This window comes from Topomyia yanbarensis, chromosome 1, assembly GCF_030247195.1.
Source record: "Topomyia yanbarensis strain Yona2022 chromosome 1, ASM3024719v1, whole genome shotgun sequence".
Taxonomy (NCBI): domain Eukaryota; kingdom Metazoa; phylum Arthropoda; class Insecta; order Diptera; family Culicidae; genus Topomyia; species Topomyia yanbarensis.
The window spans coordinates 90268636-90292698 of record NC_080670.1 but is presented as its reverse complement, the minus strand read 5'-3'; the positions used below and the strand labels follow the sequence as shown (position 1 = coordinate 90292698).

Genomic DNA, 24063 nt, shown 5'->3' with positions numbered 1-24063 from the left:
CCGCTAGATCAGGAAAGAATTTTCGAGGTCATCTGGGACAATATGCGCCCACACTACCGTTCAAAACTAGCGTGTAGAACGGTACGAGATGTGCGAAAGCTTGAGTACTATGCGTACCGCATTGATGCGAACGATCCGGCACTCAGGCAGTGTCGAGAAGGACCGACACGTAACACGACGGGTCTACACAACATCGAGGCTGAAGAGTCGACGGGGTTCTATTCCGAAGCAGAAGAGGTGAACGCGTTAGGAAAAAGGTTCGATGGTGATCGGCGGGCAAAGGAGCAGTCCAAATCGGTAACGCGTGCTCAACAACCCAGTGCCACGCCGGCAATCGAACAGACAAATGGTCCCCTTTGCTGGAATTGCCGCCGAACGGGACATATTTGGCGAAACTGCAGACACGAAAAGCAGTTGTTCTGCTACATCTGCGGAACACCCGGTAAGACGACGGTGACCTGCGAGAACCACCCACGGATTGACCGGGACAGGATAGGTAATCCATCGGGAAACTAGGTCAGGAATGCGCAGTAGGGAACAACAGCATTCCGCCGACGAACGATGTTCCCAGTTCTAGTCCGTTTGAGGACCCGTTTCTGAAGGTGTGTGAAGTAAGGGTCCACACCGAGAGCAGCCCTCACGTAACCGTGAAGATTTTTGACACCGAATACGACGCTTTACTCGACTCTGGCGCAAGTGTCAGTGTAACGAGTATGACCGATATTGCCAAGAGGTATGGTTTGACGATGCAGCGTAGCCCACTGAAGATTGTCACGGCCGATAAAACTGTACATGAATGTCTCGGATTCGTACAGCTACCGATGGTATTCAAGGGAATGACCAGAGTGATTCCGACGCTAGTGGTACCGCAGATTTGTAGAGAGCTGATCCTGGGATACAACTTCTGGAAATCGTTCGGAATCGAGCCGATGATTGAGGGAGACCACGGATTCGAACGAGTGGCCACTGTTGAGACCACTCCAACGGGATATGGAAAGGTGGATACGATCCAATTCACCTTGCTGCCGATCGAGACGCTACCCGCGTTGAAGAATGTTGACCCTGATGCGACGTTGGATATCCCGGCTCTAGAGCTACCGGAACCTTCAAAAACGACTCTGGAGACGGTAGAAACGGAACACGATCTGACACCCGTCGAACGAAAGGAGCTGATTGAAGCAATCAAGAAATTTCCATGCACAACAGCAAATAAGTTGGGTAGGACCTCGTTGTTGCAACACGAGATTCGGTTGACCGAAGAAGCAAAACCGAGAAGACAGCCATGGTATCGGTGTTCACCAGCAGTACAAGCGGAGATGGAAGCTGAGATTGAGCGATACAAGCAGATGGATGCTATCGAAGAGTGTTCGAGCGAGTGGGCCAGCGCTTTGGTACCAGTTCGGAAAGCGAATGGTAAACTACGAGTCTGTCTGGACTCTCGCAAGATAAACGCCTGGACTAAGAAAGACTCGTACCCGATGAGGAACATGGGAGAGATCTTTCATCGTTTAGGGAAGGCGAAGTATTATTCGGTAGTGGATTTGAAGGATGCCTATTTCCAGATTCCTCTAAAGGAAGAATCAAGGGACTATACGGCATTCCGCACACCGCAAGGCTTGTTTCGGTTCAAAGTTTGTCCGTTTGGTTTAACAAACGCACCGTTCACGATGTGCCGGCTTATGGACCGGGTAATCGGATTCGATCTCGAACCAAACGTTTTCGTCTACCTGGACGATATCGTGATAGCGACGAATTCGTTCAGTGAGCACGTGAGACTACTGAAAATAGTAGCAGAACGTTTGGCAAAGGCAAATCTGACGATATCGCTTGATAAGAGTCGATTTTGCAGAAAGCAGGTGACATATCTGGGGTACCTGCTAACGGAGAGAGGAGTATCCATTGACAATGCACGGATTTCGCCAATCCTCGACTATGCTCGTCCGAAGAACGTGAAGGATATTCGGCGACTTCTCGGTTTGGCAGGGTTTTACCAGCGCTTCATACGTGACTACAGTCGCATCGTAACTCCGATATCCGACCTGCTAAAAAAATCGAAGGCTAAGTTTGTGTGGACAGAAGCAGCAGAGATAGCGTTTGGAGAGCTAAAAGCAGCTTTGGTGTCGGCACCGATTCTGGGGAATCCAGACTTCGAAAAACCGTTCACGATCGAATCTGATGCGTCGGATAACGCGGTTGGTGCAGCACTGATACAGCACGTTGATGATCAGCCGAGAGTGATCGCATACTTCAGCAAGAAGCTGAGTAGCACGCAACGGAAGTACGCCAGCGTAGAGAAAGAATGCTTGGGTGTGTTGCTAGCAATTGAGCATTTCCGCCACTACGTTGAGGGTTCTCGCTTCAAGGTGGTCACCGACGCACGTAGTTTGCTGTGGTTGTTCACGATCGGGGTGGAATCGGGCAATTCGAAGTTGCTAAGGTGGGCTTTGAAGATTCAGTCCTACGACATCGAACTGGAATACCGGAAGGGAAAGAATAATATACTGGCTGATTGCTTGTCGAGGTCAGTGGAGACGATATTTACTCTGACCGCCGATGTCGAGCATCAGGAATTAGCGGCGAAGATCCAGAAAGACCCAGCGAGTTTCCCGGATTTCAGGGTGATAGATGGACTGATCTTGAAGTACGTCAAAGGGGACAAAAAAGTGGAAGATGCACGATTCCAGTGGAAGAGATACCCGTCGAAGGTAGAGCGGAAGGAAATCGTCCAGGAAATTCACGATCGAGCTCATCTCGGTCCGGAGAAGACACTAGCAGCGGTGAAGGAACGCTATTTCTGGCCACGAATGAGCAGCGAAGTGAAAAGGCAATGTCAGGCGTGCCTTGCATGCCAAACTAGTAAAGCGACAAACCAGAATACGACCGCGCCGATGGCAGAGCAGAAGAAGTTGGCTCAGTATCCCTGGCAGTTCTTGGCTATGGACTATGTCGGTCCACTTCCAGCTTCCGGCAAAGGCCGAAGTACATGTCTCCTCGTCGTAACTGATCTCTTCAGCAAGTTTGTGCTGGTGCAGCCTTTTAGGCAAGCGACCGCGGAAACGTTGGTACAATTTGTGGAAAACATCATCTTCCTGCTGTTCGGTGTTCCGGAAGTGATCCTGTCGGACAATGGGACACAGTTTACTTCAGCGATGTTCCAAAGTCTGCTAGCGAAGTATAACGTGACGCACTGGAGAACCCCGAACTACCATCCTCAGGTAAACGATACGGAACGAGTCAACCGTGTAATCACGACAGCGATACGAGCCTCCATCCGGAAAAATCACAAGGAATGGGCCAATAATTTACAGCAGATAGCCAATGCCGTGCGCAACTCAGTCCACGACGCAACTCGCTACACTCCGTATTTTGTTTTGTTCGGCCGGAATATGGTTTCCGACGGTAGGGAATATCGCTATCTGAGGGATTCGCAAACGACCAACGATGGTCAGCTGAAGAACGAGGAAAGGGAGAAAATGCTCGAAGAGGTTCGGGAGAACTTGAAAGCGGCGTACAGCAAACACTCGTCCTACTATAATCTTCGCTCCAATGCCAATTGTCCAACTTACTCTGTGGGTGAGAAGGTTCTGAAGAAAAACATGGAACAATCGGACAAAGGCAAGGGATTTTCTGCAAAGCTGGCCCCCAAGTATGTGCCAGCCGTAGTGAAAAGGGTAGTAGGAACTCACTGTTATGACCTTGAGGACTTGAAGGGGAAGAGACTGGGAATTTTCAACTGCAAGTTCCTCAAGAAACTTACCCATTCAAGTTCCGCTTTATAGACACCGATCATTCGTTGATTGGATAAAAGTCAAGCTATGTACCTCTCAGTATTTACTGATTGAGACAACGCACCATGATGCTTTTGCTCTGGTTGCAGAAAATACTGTACCGCAGTTCGTAAAGTTAGCACTGTCCTTCAGACAGTGCACCCCCACAACAACTTTCATTTACTGGGGGCATCCTTGTTGCTAAGATCTTTATTCTAGCTCAAGAAGAACTTTGCGAACGTGTTGGAGTATGGTCATTTTAGATCTCCTTGAGTTACAGCACTCTTGAGTATAAAGCATTTGTTACTGAACGAACAAGTTCCCCTCGACCAGAAGACAGAGCGAGTCCTTGATTTCATCAGGACGATGAGCTAAAAAACCAAGAACTCGGAGCCACCAGTGCGTTGATGAGGAGTACCGCGAAAATTCCGCGAGAAGCAACAAAGCGTGAGTTTAAGACGGGGGAATCTTAAACGTTGATCGTAAAATAAGACTCAGAAGTCCTACAGACGATGTTGAGCAAACCCGAGTTAATCGAGCTGTCAGTAACAAATTGCTTTAGCTGAATAGCGTTGCAATTTAAAGAAATCGGCAGTGTTCCTGGAAATTTAACCATGTTTGGAAAAAACACAGGTTGTATTGCATCGGGATACACATACCTTGTTAACTACCTATACGAGACATGTGCAAGGATGAAGAAAGGGGATTGTGCCTTTGCACGATCACCCAATGTATAAAATTTTGTAAATACTATTTTTCGGATATAAGTAATGTTAGTTTGTAGTTCACAATGTTTCCTTATATCTATGTTAGTACTTAAAATTATCGTATATTTGCTCATATTCATGTTATGTGTTAATTGTTATTTATTTTCTTTGTTATTTATTTAAGTGTTTATTTATTTATCACAATATTTAGCAAAAATTTTGGGATTTAGTGGGTTAATGTTTAATGTGGGAGTTTATGTTAAATGTGGGTTCACGTTGGGGTAGGGGTCCTTCGGGTTGATTGACATCTTGGGTTCCGCCGTCCGATTGTTCCTAAAATGAAAAAGAAAGCATTAAAATTTGTTCACACACTTACCTTTAACTGGAAGTCAACTTCCCTTCTCGGCATCCGTTAGAGCTGTCTTCAAATAGGCCGTTTGAGGCAATTCCCGTTTGCTGGCAGCAGTCCGTCCGGCGTGTGCTCGCCAAAAGTAGTTCCGGCCTGGTGCCGTGGTCCGTATCCGCTCCTAGTTTAGCTGCATGCAACATCCTTCAATTCTAAAATCTATCAATCTTTTGTCAGCCGGTCTGGCAAACATTAAAGAAAATCATGTAAACTCACCCATCGTCCGCTTCAAGAGTCCAAATCCGTCCGTCCAGAACCGTCCAGTGCCGCGCGGAAACATCCCTGCCTCCATCTAAGTAGAATTGTTTTGGTTTTTGGTGGGTCCGTTTTAGCCTGGAAAAAACAGTAAAAACAACAAAAATTAGTTCACTCACCTTCCATTACGTAATCCGTCTTTCGGAAACGTTTTATCTGCACGTTTTTTGAGCCATTTCGGTATAATATTTGATAATTTACCTGGAAAATGTACAATTACCGCACAACACAACATTTCACTTGTGATATTTTTTGGTTTGACGTTTCTCTTCGTTGCGGGTTGGTAGTTCAGTGTATGCGTGAGTTAATGGGAGCTTTAATAGGGTTGGGTACTTTTTCATTTTCGTTGCATTTCTGTTTGTCGAAAGTTTTTTTCGACGTAGGAAATGTAACGTAAGATGGATTTATGGGATATGTGGTCATTTAGGGTATGTGTTCGTATTGTCGGAATACATCCGGCGTTAATACATAACCAAAATGATTGTTTAGGGAGATATTGTCGGGGGATATTTTCGGGGGATTTTCGGGGGTTTTCGGGGGATATTTTCGGGGGATTTTCGGGGGATATTTTCGGGGGATATTTTCGGGGGAATTATGTGCAGATTTCTCACTAGCTGAACTATTTCGGCGTAAGAGTCACTGCAAAGAAAATTATGAAGTTCAGTTCTGCGTTTTGTCTAGTAGAAAGTGTTTATTCAGGGAAGAGCTCTGAGGTGCTTTCAAAAGACAAAACTGTGCGGTAAATTGAGTGAAGGGATACATTTCCAACGTAAGGATTGGAGTAGTTCTGGAACTCAATAAGCCTGTTTCTTGTAGTATTTATGAAGTTACATTGGGAATTATGTTGCATTGAGAGTCGTAAGAAACTCAGTGTATGTTGTAGTGTTGGGGTTTCGGCTTGATCTAAAATTTCAATATTTTGGTATCAATGCCAGTATTTGGGATTTGTTGCAGTCTTTGAGTGTTATATATCTGAACTACCGGAGCGCAACAGGGGAAATGTCAAATCCATAAGTATTTCTGTATTCAAGGCGAACCTAGGATTAGTTGTACATAACATTTTGTAAATAGTAGTTGTAGTTTTTTTTTCTATAGTTAGTTTTAGTCATTTTTGTAAGATTGTCCCTTACGAAAATTTGGTATTAATCCTAATACCAAATTTTCGTAAAACAAGCCTGGTGTTATGTAGCGGTCATGTCATATTCAGCAATATTTTTCAAATTTAGTAGAACCAGTCCTATTTGTTTGCGCCAAGAGTTAGACAACCTACCGTTGATCGACTCTTGCGCAACACCCTAGCAAATACTCCTCTCCGCGAGGGGAAGAAATTAAATTGCCTGTTGAGATTCTCCTGAAGACGAAAACCATGACGATCCTTCGCTTGGAATGCATGATGGAAAGGGACAGATAGAGCCAAAGGTTAGCTGACAGAATAAAACAGCTAGTAGGGTCGTTGATTTCCGAACTTGTCCGAAGAAATTTGCGGGAAAATACGCGCTTCCTGTAAGTTCGTACGAAATTACCTTCCCTAATCTGAGGATTAACACTGTTAGCCCATTTCGTCCCAGTCCGCCAAACGCAGAGAAGGTGCGCGTAGTTTGTCCGGTTTAGTTTGTGAAAAGTTAGTAAAAGTGACGTGATAGTATTTAAAATTAGACTAATTACTTTGTTCTCTCCTGTTAGATAAATCACTAAAAGTGATGAGCTAGTAGCTACGTGCGTAGAATTGTGTGCAAAAGGTTACAGAAAGGTAAATGTGCTCAAAGTAAAGTGGCATTGACCCCCACAAACGTGCTAATGACCCCGTTTGCAATAGCCAGACGGCCTTTTCTATTTCGCACAGCTCGCCGACGAACGAGAGAAGAGGCAGAACGAACGAAAGCAGCACGCGCGCATCGGACGAATTTTGAACCCGGCACCGTTACGCCGCCGGAAGGAAGGACGACCCGTCTAAAAACCGTTCCTTCAATCGCCGGAAAATCAACTGTAACTTTTCCGGCCGATCAAATCATCAACCAGCAACCAACAACCGCTGGTCAGAAACCGGCGCGGCCGATCGACGTGATCGCCCGTCATCGCAGCAGAACGATCGACAGCAGCAGAAACCAACAGCAGCAGAACTGGTGAGTCGTATCGTTCTTGCTAATTAAGTGTGAAGGGTGGCATCCAAGGAGGACGCCACAGTGATTTAATCCGGAAGAGCGCAAAACGCTCGAGAAGTCGTCCACGGACGGCGATAGTTAGGGACGCGTCCATGAAATAGGTTGTGTGTCGGCCATTACATTTAGTTTCGCCATTCAAGAACGCCACACACAACCCTTTGACTAATTAGCCACCCGGGTGCAAAGCGATTGCCGTTGATACGCTGGAGCCGTGAGGTGACGTCACCGAAAGTTTGAGGATTGATGGAGAAAAGCACAGTATGGTCAATGAGCACAGTAGGGAGAGAGTACACGCACACAATCAGAAGATAGGCCTAGAAAATTAAAAGTTAGAAAAATACAACATGAAATAGAAATAAATCTTTTCGTTCCGTACCGTGAAATAAATGCTATTTAGTGTAAACGTAGTCAGATGTTGTATTCATGTAGAACTCCCGTAAGTTTAGTCTCGTTCTAGTATGTTTACGTCACTTCGTTCGGTGTAGCTCTCGTTTTGTTTCGCTGTCTTCCGCTTGGCGGAATTTGATTAGTGGTGAAAGCTTCGCTTTCTGCATGTTTGTGCCACCTGGTAGTGTGTGGCTGCAGTTCCAGTGATGATAAGTTAGGTATGGGGAGTTTCTTACCGCGAATTATTTGAGGGTGATGAGGTTTTTGATGATTGCTGCTGCTGATAATAGGGTCGTCTACCCGACTTTTGGAGGCTAATTTTTGATAAGCCTGTCTGGTTCGATCCTGATTAATTTCTTTTAGGTGAATCTTCTTCAGGGACTCGCCCTAAGAAGAGTCTCATCCGGGCAAACAAATCTTGGCGTGCAGTCTTCCTACGGGAAGTGGCGCATAAGCTGCACGCTTGCTAGGGATCGACCAGGGCTGGCTACAAGCAATTATTGTTAACGTTAGCAGTTCCAGCAGGTAGTAGTCGCGATGTCGTGACAACACAATCTCGAGTGTCATCGATTCCTGAATCACAACTTCGAGTAAAACTTCCTGAACTCAAGTTACCGATATTCAGTGGTAAGTTGCGCGAATGGATAACCTTTCGTGACTCATTCGTCAGCATGATCCACGACAACGAGCATTTATCTACAATCGATAAATTCACGTACTTACGGACATCCTTAACCAGCGACGCACTGAGAGAAATTTCTTCCATCGAACTTACAGCTGCAAATTATTCCATCGCTTGGAACAGTTTACAAAGGACCTACGAAAACAAGAAACTCATCGCCAAGTCTTACTTAGATGCTTTATTCGCCGTGAAGCCGATGGATAAAGAATCGTACGAACAGCTTAATCGCGTGGTTGGTGAATTCGAAACCAATATCATGATGCTCCAGAAGATTGGGGAAGACACTGATGGAATGAGTACCATTTTGCAGCATATGGTGTGCCAGCGACTCGATTCGAACATTCTGCGGAGCTGGGAGAATCATCATAATTCCACTGAAATTCCAACATACAGGAATCTCATCGATTTTCTTAAGGATCAGTGCATGGTACTTCGTAGCATTGGGCTCGGAAGATCAAATCAAGGAGACTCCAGAAAACCAGTTCGTCTTCCCACACTGAGTCACATTGGTGCTCAACCATCTGCGTCGTGTCCTTTCTGTGAAGATCAGGTGCATTCCGCATTCAAATGCAACAAATTCACAAGGCTGAAAGTGACCGATCGAGTAGATGAAGCGAAACGTAAGTCGCTTTGTCTTAATTGTTTATCACCGGGACACATAGCCAGATTTTGCTCAAAAGGATCGTGTCACACATGTGGGAAAAGCCATCACACCCTCCTGCACTCAGGCAACCCCTCAAACACACAGTCAAAACCAAATCAGAATCAACAACCGCAAACGGGAAAGAAGATTCAAACGTCCAACCCGCTACCACAGCAGAGTCAAGAAAACCCTCAGATTCAAGGCTCGTTAGCATCTACTCAGCAACCTGCTCGAAAAACAAATTCAGCAGCGAGTAACACTCAACCACAAACGTCGAGCACCACAGACTACCCTTCCTTTAGCCATACTACAGTCCTCTCGTCCAATATGCAAACAGTTCCAAATACAGTTCTCTTGTCCACTGCTCTCATCAACATCAGCGACGGTCGTGGAAATACCACCGTTGCTCGAGCTTTGCTAGATTCTGGATCACAACTTTGTTTTATGTCTGAAAACCTTGTTCAGAATCTCAATTTTCAACGTCGTCGCGAATGCTTACCTATCAAGGGCATTGGTCAAGCTAGCACCTGTTCCAAGCAATCAGTAACCGCTTGGATTCGTTCTCGTGTGTCTCATTACACCATTCCATTGCAGTTCTTTGTATTGACAAAGGTAACTGCGGATCTCCCAACAAGAAAACTCGACGTCAGCAAATGGAAATTCCCCAGCGGGATCGTGTTAGCAGATCCAGAATTCTTCAATCCGAGCACGATAGACATCATCATTGGAGCGGAGATTTTCTACGATCTTCTAATCGAAGGGCAGCACAAGCTAGACGAGGAAGGACCAACTCTGCAAAATACACAACTAGGCTGGGTTGTGTCGGGAAGTGTCTCCAAGGGTCGCAGCATCGATTCCACCATGGCCGTTGTTTCCTGCTCTGAGGAGAGGTTGGATGACTTACTCACGCGATTTTGGGATTTAGAATCGTGTCGGACAAAGGGCACAATGTCAGTAGAGGAAACCCTTTGTGAAAAGATGTACGATGAAATGACAACGAGAGACACTTCGGGAAGATTCGTCGTAACCCTTCCGAAAAAGCAATATCTAATCGACCGTCTTGGAGAGTCCCGTTCAATTGCGCTTCGAAGATTCGTGTCTCTAGAACGACGATTGAACGCTAACCCTACTTTAAAACAAACTTACAGTGAATTCATCCATGAATATTTGGATCTAAAACACATGCGTGAAGTTCAAGTACAGCCAAATGAAGTAGAGTCATCACCCTTTCCATACTACATGCCACATCATGCTGTTGTACGACCTGACAGCAGTACTACCAAACTTCGTGTAGTCTTTGACGCATCCTGTTCCACAATGTCAGGCGTGTCTCTCAATGATGCCTTAATGGTAGGACCAGTGGTTCAAGAAGACCTACTTTCCACGGTAATCCGTTTCCGTATCCACAAGTTTGCCATCGTGGCTGACATAGCCAAAATGTATAGGATGGTCAACATCGCTTCGAATGATCATCGATTCCAAAGGATATTGTGGAGAGACTCCCCATCTGAGCCAATTCGGACATTCGAACTCACGACCGTCACCTACGGGACATCATCGGCACCATATCTGGCCACCAAGTGCCTCCAGCGCCTAGCAGAAAACGGAGCTGAATTACATCCGACAGCTTCGAAGATTTTGCTGAAGGACTTCTATGTTGACGATATGCTGTCTGGAGCAGATAGCGTAGAAGATGGCATCAAAATATACGGTGAAATGAATGAACTTCTGGATCCTGCGGGATTCACTCTCAGAAAATGGAGTTCGAACAGCTCTGAAATATTGGCAGCCATTCCTGAAATTCTTAAGGACGATCGTACGTCCCTGGAACTGGACTCCTCGAAATCGACTATTAAAACCCTAGGGCTTTCGTGGGAACCCAGCTCGGACTATTTTCGATTCTCTGTGCCTCAGTGGAACGATTCTACTGAGATCAACAAGCGCATCATTTTGTCCGATTTTGCCCGCCTTTTCGATCCTCTCGGACTGGTAGGGCCAGTAGTAGTCCAAGCCAAGATATTTCTCCAGGATCTCTGGAAACAGAAATGTTCCTGGACAGAAACACTCAGCGAGGAACTTCAGCACTGGTGGCTGGAATTTCGACGCAACTTGACTGGACTTTCCACCCTCAAGGTACCTCGTTGGCTGGCTTTTGGCAATGATACGGTTTCAGCAGAAATTCATGGGTTTTGTGACGCATCAGAAAAGGCGTACGGAGCATGCATCTATCTTCGATGCACGACGTACGGTGGTCTTGTATCGGTCAGGCTAATCACCGCAAAGTCCAGAGTTGCTCCACTTGACGATGTTCAACGCACAAAAAAGAAGATGACTATTCCGCGTTTGGAGCTGTCATCTGCCCTTGTTCTAAGTCATCTATATGAAAAGGTGGTCAACAGTTTTGGCATCTCAGCTCAACCGTTCTTTTGGACAGACTCTACCATTGTCAAATGCTGGTTAGCCTCGTCGCCATCCCGGTGGCAAGCGTTTGTGGCGAACAGAGTGTCGGAGATCCAACATTTGACTCGATCTGGTGTTTGGAACCACATTGCCGGATCCGAAAATCCCGCAGACGTCATATCACGCGGAATGACACCCGATCAGCTAGCAGAATATCGTGTATGGTGGGATGGGCCTGAATGGTTACTCCGGCCAAGAAGTGTGTGGCCCATGACAGCACTAACAGACGTCAGAGAGGTTGATCAAACGCTACTGGAGGAGAAGCCCGTTGTCGCTACGCCAGTTCAACATCATCAACCAAATGAAATCTTCAAGCTACGATCAACATTAACAGCGCTAATTCGAATTGCAGCTCTGTGCCGAAGATTTGCTTTTAACTGTAGAAACTTCGATAATAGGAAAACAGGATACTTGTCATTCCAAGAACGAGAGGAAACCTTGTTGCAACTCGTAAAACTTGCACAGAAGGAAAGCTTTGGAGAAGAGATTACGCAGCTCTCGTTAAAAGGCGAAGTTAACTCATCATCTCGTCTAATTTCGCTTCGTCCAAAATTGACGGCAGGAATCGTCGTCGTAGGTGGACGGCTGGAAAACGCACTCGTTTCCCCTAGCAGAAAACATCCAATGATTTTGGATAATCGTCATCCACTTACTCTTCTGATTGCTAATCACTATCATCTTATATATCTACACGCTGGTCAACAACTTTTGATTGCCAGCATACGAGAACGGTTTTGGCCTCTTCATTTGAGGAGTTTATGCAGAAAGGTGGTACGAAACTGCGTGCGCTGTTTCCGCACACGGCCAAGGCTTCAAGAACAAGTCATGGGCGACTTGCCACCAGAACGAGTATGTCCGGCCCCTCCATTTACCCGAGTAGGCGTGGACTATTGTGGTCCCTTCAAAATTCGCTTTCCACACCGCAAGACTGATGTTCGAATTTGCTACGTGGTAATCTTTATTTGTCTAGTCACTAAGGCTATTCATCTTGAGATGGTATCCGACCAAACAACAGATGGCTTCATAGCAGCTCTTCGCCGTTTAGTTGCTCGACGAGGACGACCAGAGATCGTGATGTGTGACAACGCCAGATATTTTGTGGGAGCAAAAAGAGAATTGGATCAACTCCGTCGATTATTCAACTCACAGGCATTCACGAATTCGATTCCCCAAGCTGCAGCGAGTGAAGGTATCAACTTCAAGTTTATTCCACCCCGGTCTCCCAACTTCGGAGGCCTATGGGAAGCAGCGGTTAAGTCCATGAAATATCATCTGAAGCGAACACTCGGGACTGATATTGTTACACCGGACGAGTTCTATACATTACTAACTCAGATCGAAGCATGTCTAAACAGTCGTCCATTGACCCCTGTTAGCAACGACCCCACGGATTTGGAGGTACTCACCCCGGGACACTTCCTTGTTCATCGTCCGATGTCAGCTATACTAGAGCCTTCGTTGGAAGCTCTGCGAGAAAATACCTTGTCGAGATGGCAAAGAGTCCAGAGATACCTGCAAACCATTTGGAAAAAGTGGTCCACATCGTACTTATCAAATTTACAAAATCGCACAAAATGGACCACACAGCAAAACAATCTTACCGAAGGGATGATGGTCTTGGTAAAGGACGATAACCAACCACCACTGCGATGGTCCCTTGGACGAATTGTCAACGCACATACTGGAGACGATGGAAAGGTTCGAGTTGTGGTAGTCAAAACCAAGGACGGACTGTTCACAAGGGCCATTTCGAAAATTTGTGTCTTGCCAATACAGGACAACGAATCACTAACTGCTAACAATCAAAGGACGCAATAGTTCTTTCAAGGAAGGCGCAACGCGCCCGCGGAGGCCACCCGGTCTCCGCACTCCAGTTAAGTAATTTTTGTTAAATGTTCTACCAAAAAGTTAAAGGAATGTCCATCTCCCATAGCTTCGTCCGCATCCGTCGACGGTCGCTGACCGACGCATCAAATATGCCGTCCACACATACACTCATCGCACCAAAGAAGACCAGAAACATTGTCACGCGTTTTGGTCGAATTCAAATCCAGAGTTGCCGTTAAATTATTATATATACAAGGCGACTAGTTTCCAGTGGAGGTTGAGGAACCTCCACGCGCAGTTACGTAACGATATCATTCGCTATACTTTGAGAAAGCAACACTTTCATTTATTGATAGGACCACTTCAAGAACGAGACGAACGGGAGACGCTATTCAGAAACCTTCAGAACTATTGGACGAACAAGCAGTACGAGGCCATCTATTGCCATCAGAATCACCCTAGTGTAACGTTCGCATGGGATATGCTGAACGCAACGTCAGCGGCGCAATGCGCGCCTGCGGTGGCGCATAGCCACCGCTTCAGGGAAGTCGTTTTGTTTCATTTTATTATTGAGTAAAAAATCGCCTCTCATCTGATTCCAGAGATATGGTCCGTTGGGTGCCTCATCCGAGGCTTGAGCTGAATCGTCTCATGAGAACATCAACTACACATACAGTCCACCATCAACAGGTTCCAATATGATTCGAGCATCAAGGAAGGAAGTAAATATCAGTCTAATCGTCATCGTTCAAACGCCGACTCGTCATCGTTCAAATGAATTTTTTGCGGATAAGATCGTGTTCTCAACGTTCACGTATTCAAGGCGGTACAATACTTACAGAGTTAGAATTTATGTATGAACTGTGCAGAATTAGATATACAAAAATCACTCATTGTTAGATCATAAGACAAATTATTACTGTACTAAATAGTTCAGTTGAAATTGCTGGTCATTTCAAGGCGGCCGGTGATGTTGGAGCAACGAAGAGAAGAGTAGTTTAGGGACGCGACATGATCATCTAAAAGCTACTAAGGCGATACCTAGCAGCCACAGAAGACCAAGCGCAGAGTGCTGTGGTGAATATAGCTTCGGCTTATCATTCTCTCGATCCTCTCTTGCTCTCGTTATCACCGATCACTGATCGTAGGCTAGGTAGTACGGGATATAGGATGTACATTTTAGTCGTTACCACATTATCATCGAGTCAAGTACAATAAAACTAGTGCATGCAAAATATTAATAAAGTAGGTTCAGTTCAATAAAGTCCGTAGTTTAAAGTCACACGCGAGTTTCTATCTACAAATTCGACGAAAAGTGAACCAGTGCGGAGTGTCATCAACACCATCTTTATCCAATTTCCTTTTGAAGATCCACTTTGACGAAATCATTTTGACATTTTTAGGGCGTTCAACAATGTCCCAAGTATCGTTGGCTCTCAGAGAGTCCAGCTCCTCCTCGATAGCACGTTTCCAGCTCAACTCGTCCTGTCGACCTTCCAAGCTTGCATATGAGGAGGGATTACTTTCGCCATACACCTCTGCCAACAAAGCTGCCGGTTCTGTTTCATAATCCTCAAACCTAATTGGCGGTTTTCGCAATCTACAACTACGACGACATGGTTGCAAAGGATCATTCATCGATTCATCATGTAATTCATTTTCTTGATTCCGCGTTACTTCGATATAGGAAATATCAGGCTCCAGTAATTGATCGGTGTTCTGTTCTATCTCTTCACACGCTTGAAACTCCTCATCACTCGAACTTTCATTGCACTCGACCTCGTTGCCGATTCGTTCACATTCCCATGTTAAGTTTCCTGGAACTGTCGAACAATCCTCATGGTACACTAACGAAGGGGCTTGATTTTCGAACTCACCTGAGTTTCGATTCGGAAATTCATTTTCATCGAAGATTACATCCCGAGATAATACTACTTTTCGGTTTATTGGATCCCACAAACGATATCCATTAATAGCATATCCAATCATGATCCGCCCTTGACTCTTTGGATCAAATTTTCCTCGCTTGTGCTTCGGGATATGCGAGTAAGCTTTGCATCCAAAAACACGCAAAACTGATAAATCGGGTTTATCGCCAAACCATTCCTCGGCTGGTGTAGTATCACTTGATAGAGCTCTCGTTGGACTCCGATTTGTAACGTAAACAGCTGCCATAATCGCTCTCCCCACATGTCTTTAGATAAACCGCTTTCGTATATCATCGCTCTAGCCTTTTCCACAAGAGTACGGTTCATCCTTTCTGCTAAACCATTTTGTTCCGGAGTGTATGCCATCGTGTATTCAATTGCCACGCCACTCTCACGACAGATCTTTCGTATTTCTGCAGAAACATACTCACCCCCATTGTCGCATCTTAGTTTGGCCAATGGGAGATTGAATCCCGCCTCTACCATCGCTTTATAATCTTTAAATCGGTCTACTACTTCGTCCCTGGAAGCAATGAGGTACACAACAGTAAAATGAGTGCAGTCGTCGATAAATGATAGAAAATACTTATTGCCATCCCATGTAGCTGGCGTGACAGGTCCGCATACATCGGTATGAACACGTTCCAGTGGTCGACGTGCTCGCTTATCACGAGTTTGAAAAGGCGGTCGGTAGTGTTTTCCCATGACGCATGGTTCACAAAGGCCCAACGACTCTGTAATTGAGAAATCGATTCCGTTTACCATTTTCAATTTAGCCAAATCACGAACACTTTTCATACCTAAATGGCCTAGTCTTCTATGCCATAGGAGATTTTTATCGATTGATGCTTGAACTACATTAGCCTCCCGACGATTCACTACGAAAGTTATCTCGTACAAATCCTGAGAACGTTTTCCTATTGCAAACAAGACATCATTCGACCACAGTTCAACAACACCGCTCTTAAATACTACAGCAAAACCAGCCTTCTCCAGACGACTTACTGACATCAAATTGTGCCTGAGTCCTGGGGCATATAATACGTCTTGGATGTCACAATGAAACACCTCGTTGTTTACATAGCTGGATGCAGCAATGAAACCTACTTTCTTAGCCACAATAGTTTGACCTTCTTCGGCGAGCGAAACAGGATAGGGTGTTGAAAGCTCTTTTTCTGTCATGAAATATGAATCATCACAAACCATGTGGTCTGTGCAGCCTGATTCAATGATCCAACAAATCGTTCGTACCGTGGTTTTGATTTCTCGCACTTTCCATTCCTTCTTTGAATAAAATGCAAAAGATCCTCGTTTTGATCCTCCTGATTGATCGAACTCATCTGAATGGTTTAGCTGAAAAACTTTCTTCTGTCCTCCTGACTGGTCAGTTTCATCCACCACTTCCTCCTGTTTGCAATTATACGCTTTATGTCCAAGTTGTTTACATTTCCAGCACTTTCCAGTAAACCTCCTCATTCTTCCTAAGAAAGCTGCAGGCTGTACATCTTCAGCTTTAACATTGCTACGCTCATTACGCTTCAGCTCCTCATTCAAAAGTCTTGCCTTGACATTCGTCAGCGTCAAATTTGCCGGCTCGACTGTTTCCAACGCCGTGACAACATTGTCGTAAGATTGTGGTAAAGACAACAATAAATGACTCACCGCTTCCGTATCGCGAACATCCGCACCTGCTCCACGCAGCTCGTTGATGATTGACTCAAAGTTTAACAAATGCCGTTCCATCGATTCATTTTCCTTATATTTCAAGTTCAGCAACCGCTTCCGCAAGTACATCTCAGTAACAGCTCCTTTCTTTTCAAAAACATCACAAAGAGCCTGCCACATCTCGCGTGCAGAGGTTTTCAGCCGAACGTATTCCAAGTAAGAATCGGCCAGACACTTGACGATTAAACTTCGAGCCTTCGCATCTCCTTGCTTCCATTCTACGCTTACCAAATTTGCTGCCGAAGGTTCTTTTTCTACGTGGTCCGACAAACTTTTCTCCTCCAACAACAGCAAAGTGCGAAATTTCCAACTTGCGAAGTTCTTACCATTTAACTGTGGGTATACTACTTTCTCGGCTTCCATCATGCTGGGCCCATAACCTGCTGGTTTTTAATCCGTCCGATAACGAAACGCAGGTTTAGCATGAAGAAGTTTTATTTCAAACATCGGGAATTTTTAGATAAAAATTATTACATGTGCTTTTATGTAGTAGAGACAATGAGTGAAAAAAAAGAATTGAGTCACGTCAAGTCTTCACAGACAAACAGATGACCGGTGTAGCGAACTCGTCCACAGACAATTGGAAAGCGCATATATACCTACAATCGAGAACTAGATTTGGCTTCAGAAAGTTGTTGCTGTGCGGCCTTCAAACCGATTTTGTTTTTGAGACGTTGGTTCTGCCGTTTTAAAGATTCTTTCGATTTTCTCGTTTCAATTAATTTCCGATAAGTTAGTGAATACAAAATTTGTGAAAAAACAGGATTTCGCAAGTTTTCCATACTAATATCGCCAGGATACCGAATGAACAGTGGCTTGGGAATAGCTGGTTTCATTTTATCGCTTGCTTCTCCGGGTATGCATATACTAGGCTCGGAGATGTCGTGTAAACTAAAATAAACAAATTAAAATGTAGCGAATTCAGATGGCATTACTTATTGTAGTACACACGCATTTTTTTCCTGTTCGTTATCCGCAACATCTGTAATTGAATGATGTTCTTCGAAGAGAGATGAATCTATTCTCGGTGCATCATTTGATCGTAAAGCTCTAATAGGGTATTTGTTTGATGTGGAATCGGTATGTTGGTGATTTGTGACATCAGCCAACGCAGTACAAAACTGAGTGGGCTTGTTCAATATATCCGGATGATTTTCGGAACAAGCAGCGACTTTTCCGTTACCCTTATGTTTGCTGAAATGATTACAATTACATTGTGACAAAAACAGCTAATTGTTTGTGAAATACATACCCCGTATCTACCGGAATCTTGTCCATACGAGGAATAGCAGCTGAACGAACATTTTCCTCTCCCCGTAAGCAAAAAGTCACTGTTGCGGAAATGCAGCGAGCATATCGTTGATTTCGGGGCAAAAGAATGCATGTTCACTCCGTCTGTTCGCAAAGCCGATAGCCATGTTGCGCTTCGTGTATCCTCTACTGGAATTTTAATAAAAATAAAGTTAGATCACGTTTAATTAAAGCGGAGCAAACTTACCTGTGAAATGACACTCCCGGTCCGGCTTTCCGCTCATTAAATCGACAATTAGGTACGCAGCAAATTCTCACCATGATTGAAATTTTTCTTCATTCACTCGTAGCGAAATATTCGTAAACACAAAACATTTGACATATATTACCCCGACGAAGCAAAAATATACGTAACCTATATTTTTTCAGAGTTGCCAGCGCTATGCTCCCTCTAGTAGTTATAATCTCTTTTGTTCCGAGGCGAAAACAATGGGAACACCAGCGACAATCCTTATCTAGTGTTCTGTATCTACTTATAAAACATAAAACGACGATTGTTCACTGTGTTGTTTTTTTTTGTTTTCTAGAGATACCACTTTCATTCGATAACGTCCGTCTGTAATTATGAAGTGCAAGGCATTATTTTGTTCGATGATGGTTACCGACGTTTTTCGGCGAAATAAAAACACAAACGTATTCCCAGATCGTCAAGACGTTTCGAGCTACTCCTGGCTTTCACTCATCTTCTGCGGACACTAAAACATATATTTGTCAATAGCAATTTTTCACAACTTAAAATCTAACTTACAATCTTCAATCCTCGTTACACTAGTACTATCGCTGTTTTCAATTTCTACTGTCACTATCAGATCTCAATTTTTGGATGATAGAGTTGTATGCCGTTTTAAATGTAATAGAGTCAGTTTGTTTGTAGACGAAATAAAACATTATCCAGAACGCGTGGATTCTGTTCTGTGTGCGGAATAATGCGGAAATGCCTCTTTTCGAAATCAAACCGAGTAACAGGCTGTGTAGTGTAAGTATGACAATATTTTGATCTTTATGTAAAAATTGTCATTGTTCCAGTATCGAGTAAATTGGGAGCACTTTAGAGCACAACGGGATAAAGTTATCCCGAAAATCACTTCTTGTTCTTCCTTTAATATTATTGATACAGTTGAATTTTACAGTTTTCAACTACATCGATCATCGGTATACATAGGGGCGTGTATTTTCTACTACTGTTTTCTCCGAAAAGATCACATGAAGTGCTGGAACAAACCTATACATTGTTCCTAAGCAAAAATTAAACCATGCAAAAAGGTAGCGTAGAACATTTAAAATAAATCCGAACAGAGATTTTTTTCTTGTTTATTTGACACGGCTCAATGCGTTAGCATAACTGAGCCGTGGGTCTTTTAAGATTTTTACAATGTGCAAAAATTAAAATTAACTTTCAACTATCCATAGGGTTTTGTTGACGCAGCTTGCTGCTGCGTGTTGAGATCCTCTTCCTTGGTGGTGAAAAATGAGGTGCCTTGTCTGCCGCACCTTGAGGGTCATTGGGTCCATCTTCTCTCACGTTTTCGTTCACGTCCATGTCGTCATAGGTACTGCATTCATGATGCGCACGGTCGGATGTTCTTATTTGTTTCTTGTACTTCCGGGTCGCTGTTGTAAATCCTTCTTTATCGGTGTTTGATTCTTTATTGGTGGTGTTGGTTGATGGTTTGGAGACATTTGATGTAATGGTTATTTCGATGTTGGTAACAGCTGTTGGTTTAGTGATACTGGGTCCGATCGTTGTTGAGCTGGCGTTTGTTACTGCCTGGTTGGTTGGTTTAGCATACGAAGACTGTATACCGGCTTTGGTCGTATCACGTGGAATTTCCTTAGCAGTCTGCGCAAGGTTTTCCGTGGTGTAGCGGCTGATCGCAATATTGGCACGTAGGAATCTGCCCTGGATACGTGACTAGTGATTGCAGAGAATGTGTAATACCTTGAAGGCATTTCTCTGAGAAGCTCAAGTAAGAAAGAATAGGTTTTGTCGGACGCATTTTCACCACACGAACGCCGTTGCGGAGTCCTGGGAAGAAGTTCCTCCAAGTCTCTTCCGTAATACTTCTCCATATTTTGACATGGTTTTTTGATAGAAACTAGTACGTGATGCCAGGTCATGTATCTTTATTTCAATACTGTCAACATCTATACACGTTGGGATATGGAAAAAAATGTCATTACATTCGATGACGTGTTTCATGTTGTTCTGGGAAGCGAATGATTCTGCTTGACTAATGTTTTTGAATATAATCAGTACCACATGATGTGAATGGTGGAATTGCACCGCATTAACTTCTGCTATGTTGAGCTTCCAGTTCACCTTCAACAATTGCTCCTCTTCACGAATCAATAGTCTTACCAGACATTTCGAGAAGTTAACAGCAATACAGTTTGCCCGCAATGGGATATACTCTTGGTTGGTATTGTCACTCATTGTTCACGTTTCACACACTAGGTAGGAGGAATCAATTTTTGCATTTGCAAATAGAACAAGCGGCGCGCGGGTAAATTTGATTACTTGCCCTGCTACAGCAGCGGTGCGATTGCTAGCGTCTGAACTAAGCGAGATGAGAAACCGAACTGAGAGAAGATTGATCTTGTAACAGAAAGCAACTTACAAAAATGAAGAGGATTGGAAATATTTTTCGTAATGTCCAACAAATATATATTATTTTATTTTGCTGTAGGGCTGTATTCCGATGGATGAAAACGTTATGATCGTTTAAATGCGGATATAAAGACTAAATCTTTGATTTTGCCAGAAACGTGAAATTGAGTTATTAAGTTGGACACGACCGAAACAAAACAAATATTTTGGCAACATTGGTCGGGAGGGTTGTGTCGTTTTCAATAGGGATTAGAAAAATATAAGAAGAAGCCAGCTGGCGGGTCCTATCCTATATAAAGAATATTAAAAAAAGGCATTTAAAACTCGATTACACCTGTTTTGCGTACGGGATTGAACTTGCTTATTTTCCCTCATACGGTTTGTGTGCAACATGAGCCATAATATTGCACTTGAAGATCGAACAGTTGATTCAAATAATTGAGATGTATGTAAGGGGGACATGGCGGCCTTTTATACTATTTTTGTTTGGCTTTAGGACGCACCTATTTTTGCAATGACAGGTACTAACGTCTTAGACCGGACTAAAATCAGGCCTAAAATTAAAGATAATACCGTGTAGTGATACCAACTAGATTGAAGCTTACCGCTGTGTCCCAGACGTTATGACGCACCTCATTTTAGGACCTTATAACCTGGGACGTCTGTGCGTAAAAGTATCTGAAACTATGAGTGCGTCATTTAAACCCGAACTTTCTGACGCGATACCTCTCCTGCGTCATAATTTCACAAAATCAGAGTGCGTCATATGTCTCAAACATTTTGACGCAACTCCTTCTGATGTTGTGGCACAAGAATGATTTCGAATCTTTTCAGGTATTATTGTTTTCGGATGTTATGACGCATCATTGTACGTCATAATGTCTCGGACGTTGTTATGACCCTATGGTGCCCAATAATACACTGCTTTAGGCCAATTGTAGCGGACCGTGATTCTGAATTTGGTATTCATTGTACGGTTTAGGTATGTGAGGAGGTATGGACCCGCGATCTCGTGTATCATCGCGAAGGGTTCGAGCATTTGTACGTTTACGTGTTCGATTGCGTGTGCATTTGTATGTCGCGTGTGATAACGTGTATGTAACCTCGCGTGTATAAATAATATTTTATAACCGTGTGCCTTTCGTATATTCGCGTGTGTTCTTGGATAATCGCGCGCGGGCCTTGAATCTAATACTTTATTTTTGGTGTACGGCTCAGATGCTAGAAGAAAGTGAGATTTTTTTATCTAATGATTTATTTTAAACGGCTCAATGCGTTAGCACAACTGAGCAGTGGGTCTTTTAATTTGTTTACAATAAGTACAAAAAAATATTCTAAGAATGTCGGCCTGCCAGATCTTGTTCACGCAGTGTGCTGCTGCGCGTTGAGTTCATTTTCCTTGGCGGTGAAGCCGCTTGGGGGTCATTCAGTCTGCCTTCTCTCACGTTATCGTTCCCGTCCATGTAATCATCGGTACTGCTTTCTTGCTGTTCACGAGCAGAGGTTCTAATTTGTTTCTTGATCTTACGGGTCGCTGTTGTAAATCCGTCTTCATCGGTATTTGCTTCTTTATTGGCGATGCTAGTTGTTGGTTTGGGAGCGGTTGTCGTGGTCGTTGTACCTGCATTATTGGTTAATTAGATCGGTTTATCTAAGGGTGTCTGTGGCTGCTTGTTAGAGTTGGCTGTAGTAGATGAGTTTTAACTAGATGCTTCGGCGCATGTTTTTCCGTAGTGGGCTGTATGGTTACAGAATTGGTATGTTGGGATCTGCCCGGGATATGTGATAAGCGTTGTTTTCTTATAGGTCACGCCTTCCTTCGGTGATTTGCATTCGATAGTCATGTAAGAAGGTATTGGTTTAGTCACTCACATCCTCACAATACGAACGCCGTTTGGAATGCCGGTGAAAAAAATTCTCCAGGTGTCATTCGTAATAGATTCTACTTCTCCATATTCTGACATGATTCGTTTGATGTAATCATACCTAGTGCACGGGGCCAAATCATGGATACGCACGTACACCATGTCATCACAGAGAACAGACGTCCATCTTCAGCATTCAACTTGTGTAAAATCTCTAACGGTTTCGAAGGTAGTTTGGATATCTAAACCAGGTGCGCTACTGTCGTCATGTTTTTTTGTGGCTGAGTGCGACAGAATTGACAGCGGTTATTCCTCTACCCAGTCAAACTAGTCCGGAACCGATTCGGACTTCCAGCATGAATTCCAGCTCAAATGCGTCAACCGATAGAGTCGGAATCGGTTGTTTTCTTTGAGTTAGATTCCATGCAGAATCCATCCAGGATTTCGAACCGGTTCCGGAATCGATTTGACGGATAGTTGGGATAGGTTGGTGTGGCGGCGCTAGTGTTTTTAGTATATTAATTCAAATGTTTACACACGTTTTTTAAATATTTTTGTTCGATCATGGATGTCTGTTCTCTGTGATGTCATTTTCCATATGCACGGGGATCTTGAATCTGGTGTTATTAAATTCGACCTCGTGTTGCATGTTGTTTTTTTTTGCAATAAAGTTTTCTGCCTGTGCTAACCCAGTCAAAAAGGGCAAGTTGCTGGCTAACGGGGGGCGATTAGCCAACTCGGATGCGCTAATTGCCCTTCAATTTGCCAGTAAATTGCTGGCAATTAGGGGGCTATTTCAAATGCAACATTTGGGCAATTTGCCGCCGTCATTTTTTAGCCGCTCTTCCCGCCCTTAAATCGCCCCCAAATCGCCCAGGGAACGCGCCATTTAATCGCCCTTAATTGCTTAATATGAAAATTACAAATATTACTTATTTTCGGATTCATTATCATAAACTTATCACTACACTAGGTAATCACCACCAAACCATAGGAAGAATCAATGGTGATATTGGTATTGCACAACAAAACTTACCACAATCTGACGATCATTATGACTTTAGGTCAGAGATCTTGTTACACTATACTTACAAACGATTCCACAATTTCCCACATTCTTTGGCTAAATGAAGTGCACTAGGCAAACAAAATACAAGCGAGAACACGCCAATCGTTAAAAAAAACTATTTTAAGCTTAAGCCAAACATGAACCGCCATGTTTGAAAAACGCAAAAACAACCAAGTCCTTTTCAGCCGCCAGAAAATTTGTCTAAGTGTTGAAATTACCTTTAAATCGCATTCGCAAATTGCATTTGTTCCAGTGGCCATG

The 24063-nt window shown here is 43.9% G+C and overlaps 1 protein-coding gene across 1 annotated transcript; it reads left to right on the top strand.

Annotated features, from left to right (window-relative positions):
• Positions 1–8355: 8355 nt before the first annotated feature.
• LOC131696361 (uncharacterized) lies at positions 8356–13287 on the top strand. The gene has a single exon (XM_058984906.1). It carries the CDS (start codon positions 8356–8358, stop codon positions 13285–13287), a length of 4932 nt encoding a protein of 1643 aa, XP_058840889.1.
• The last annotated feature ends 10776 nt before the right edge of the window (positions 13288–24063 follow it).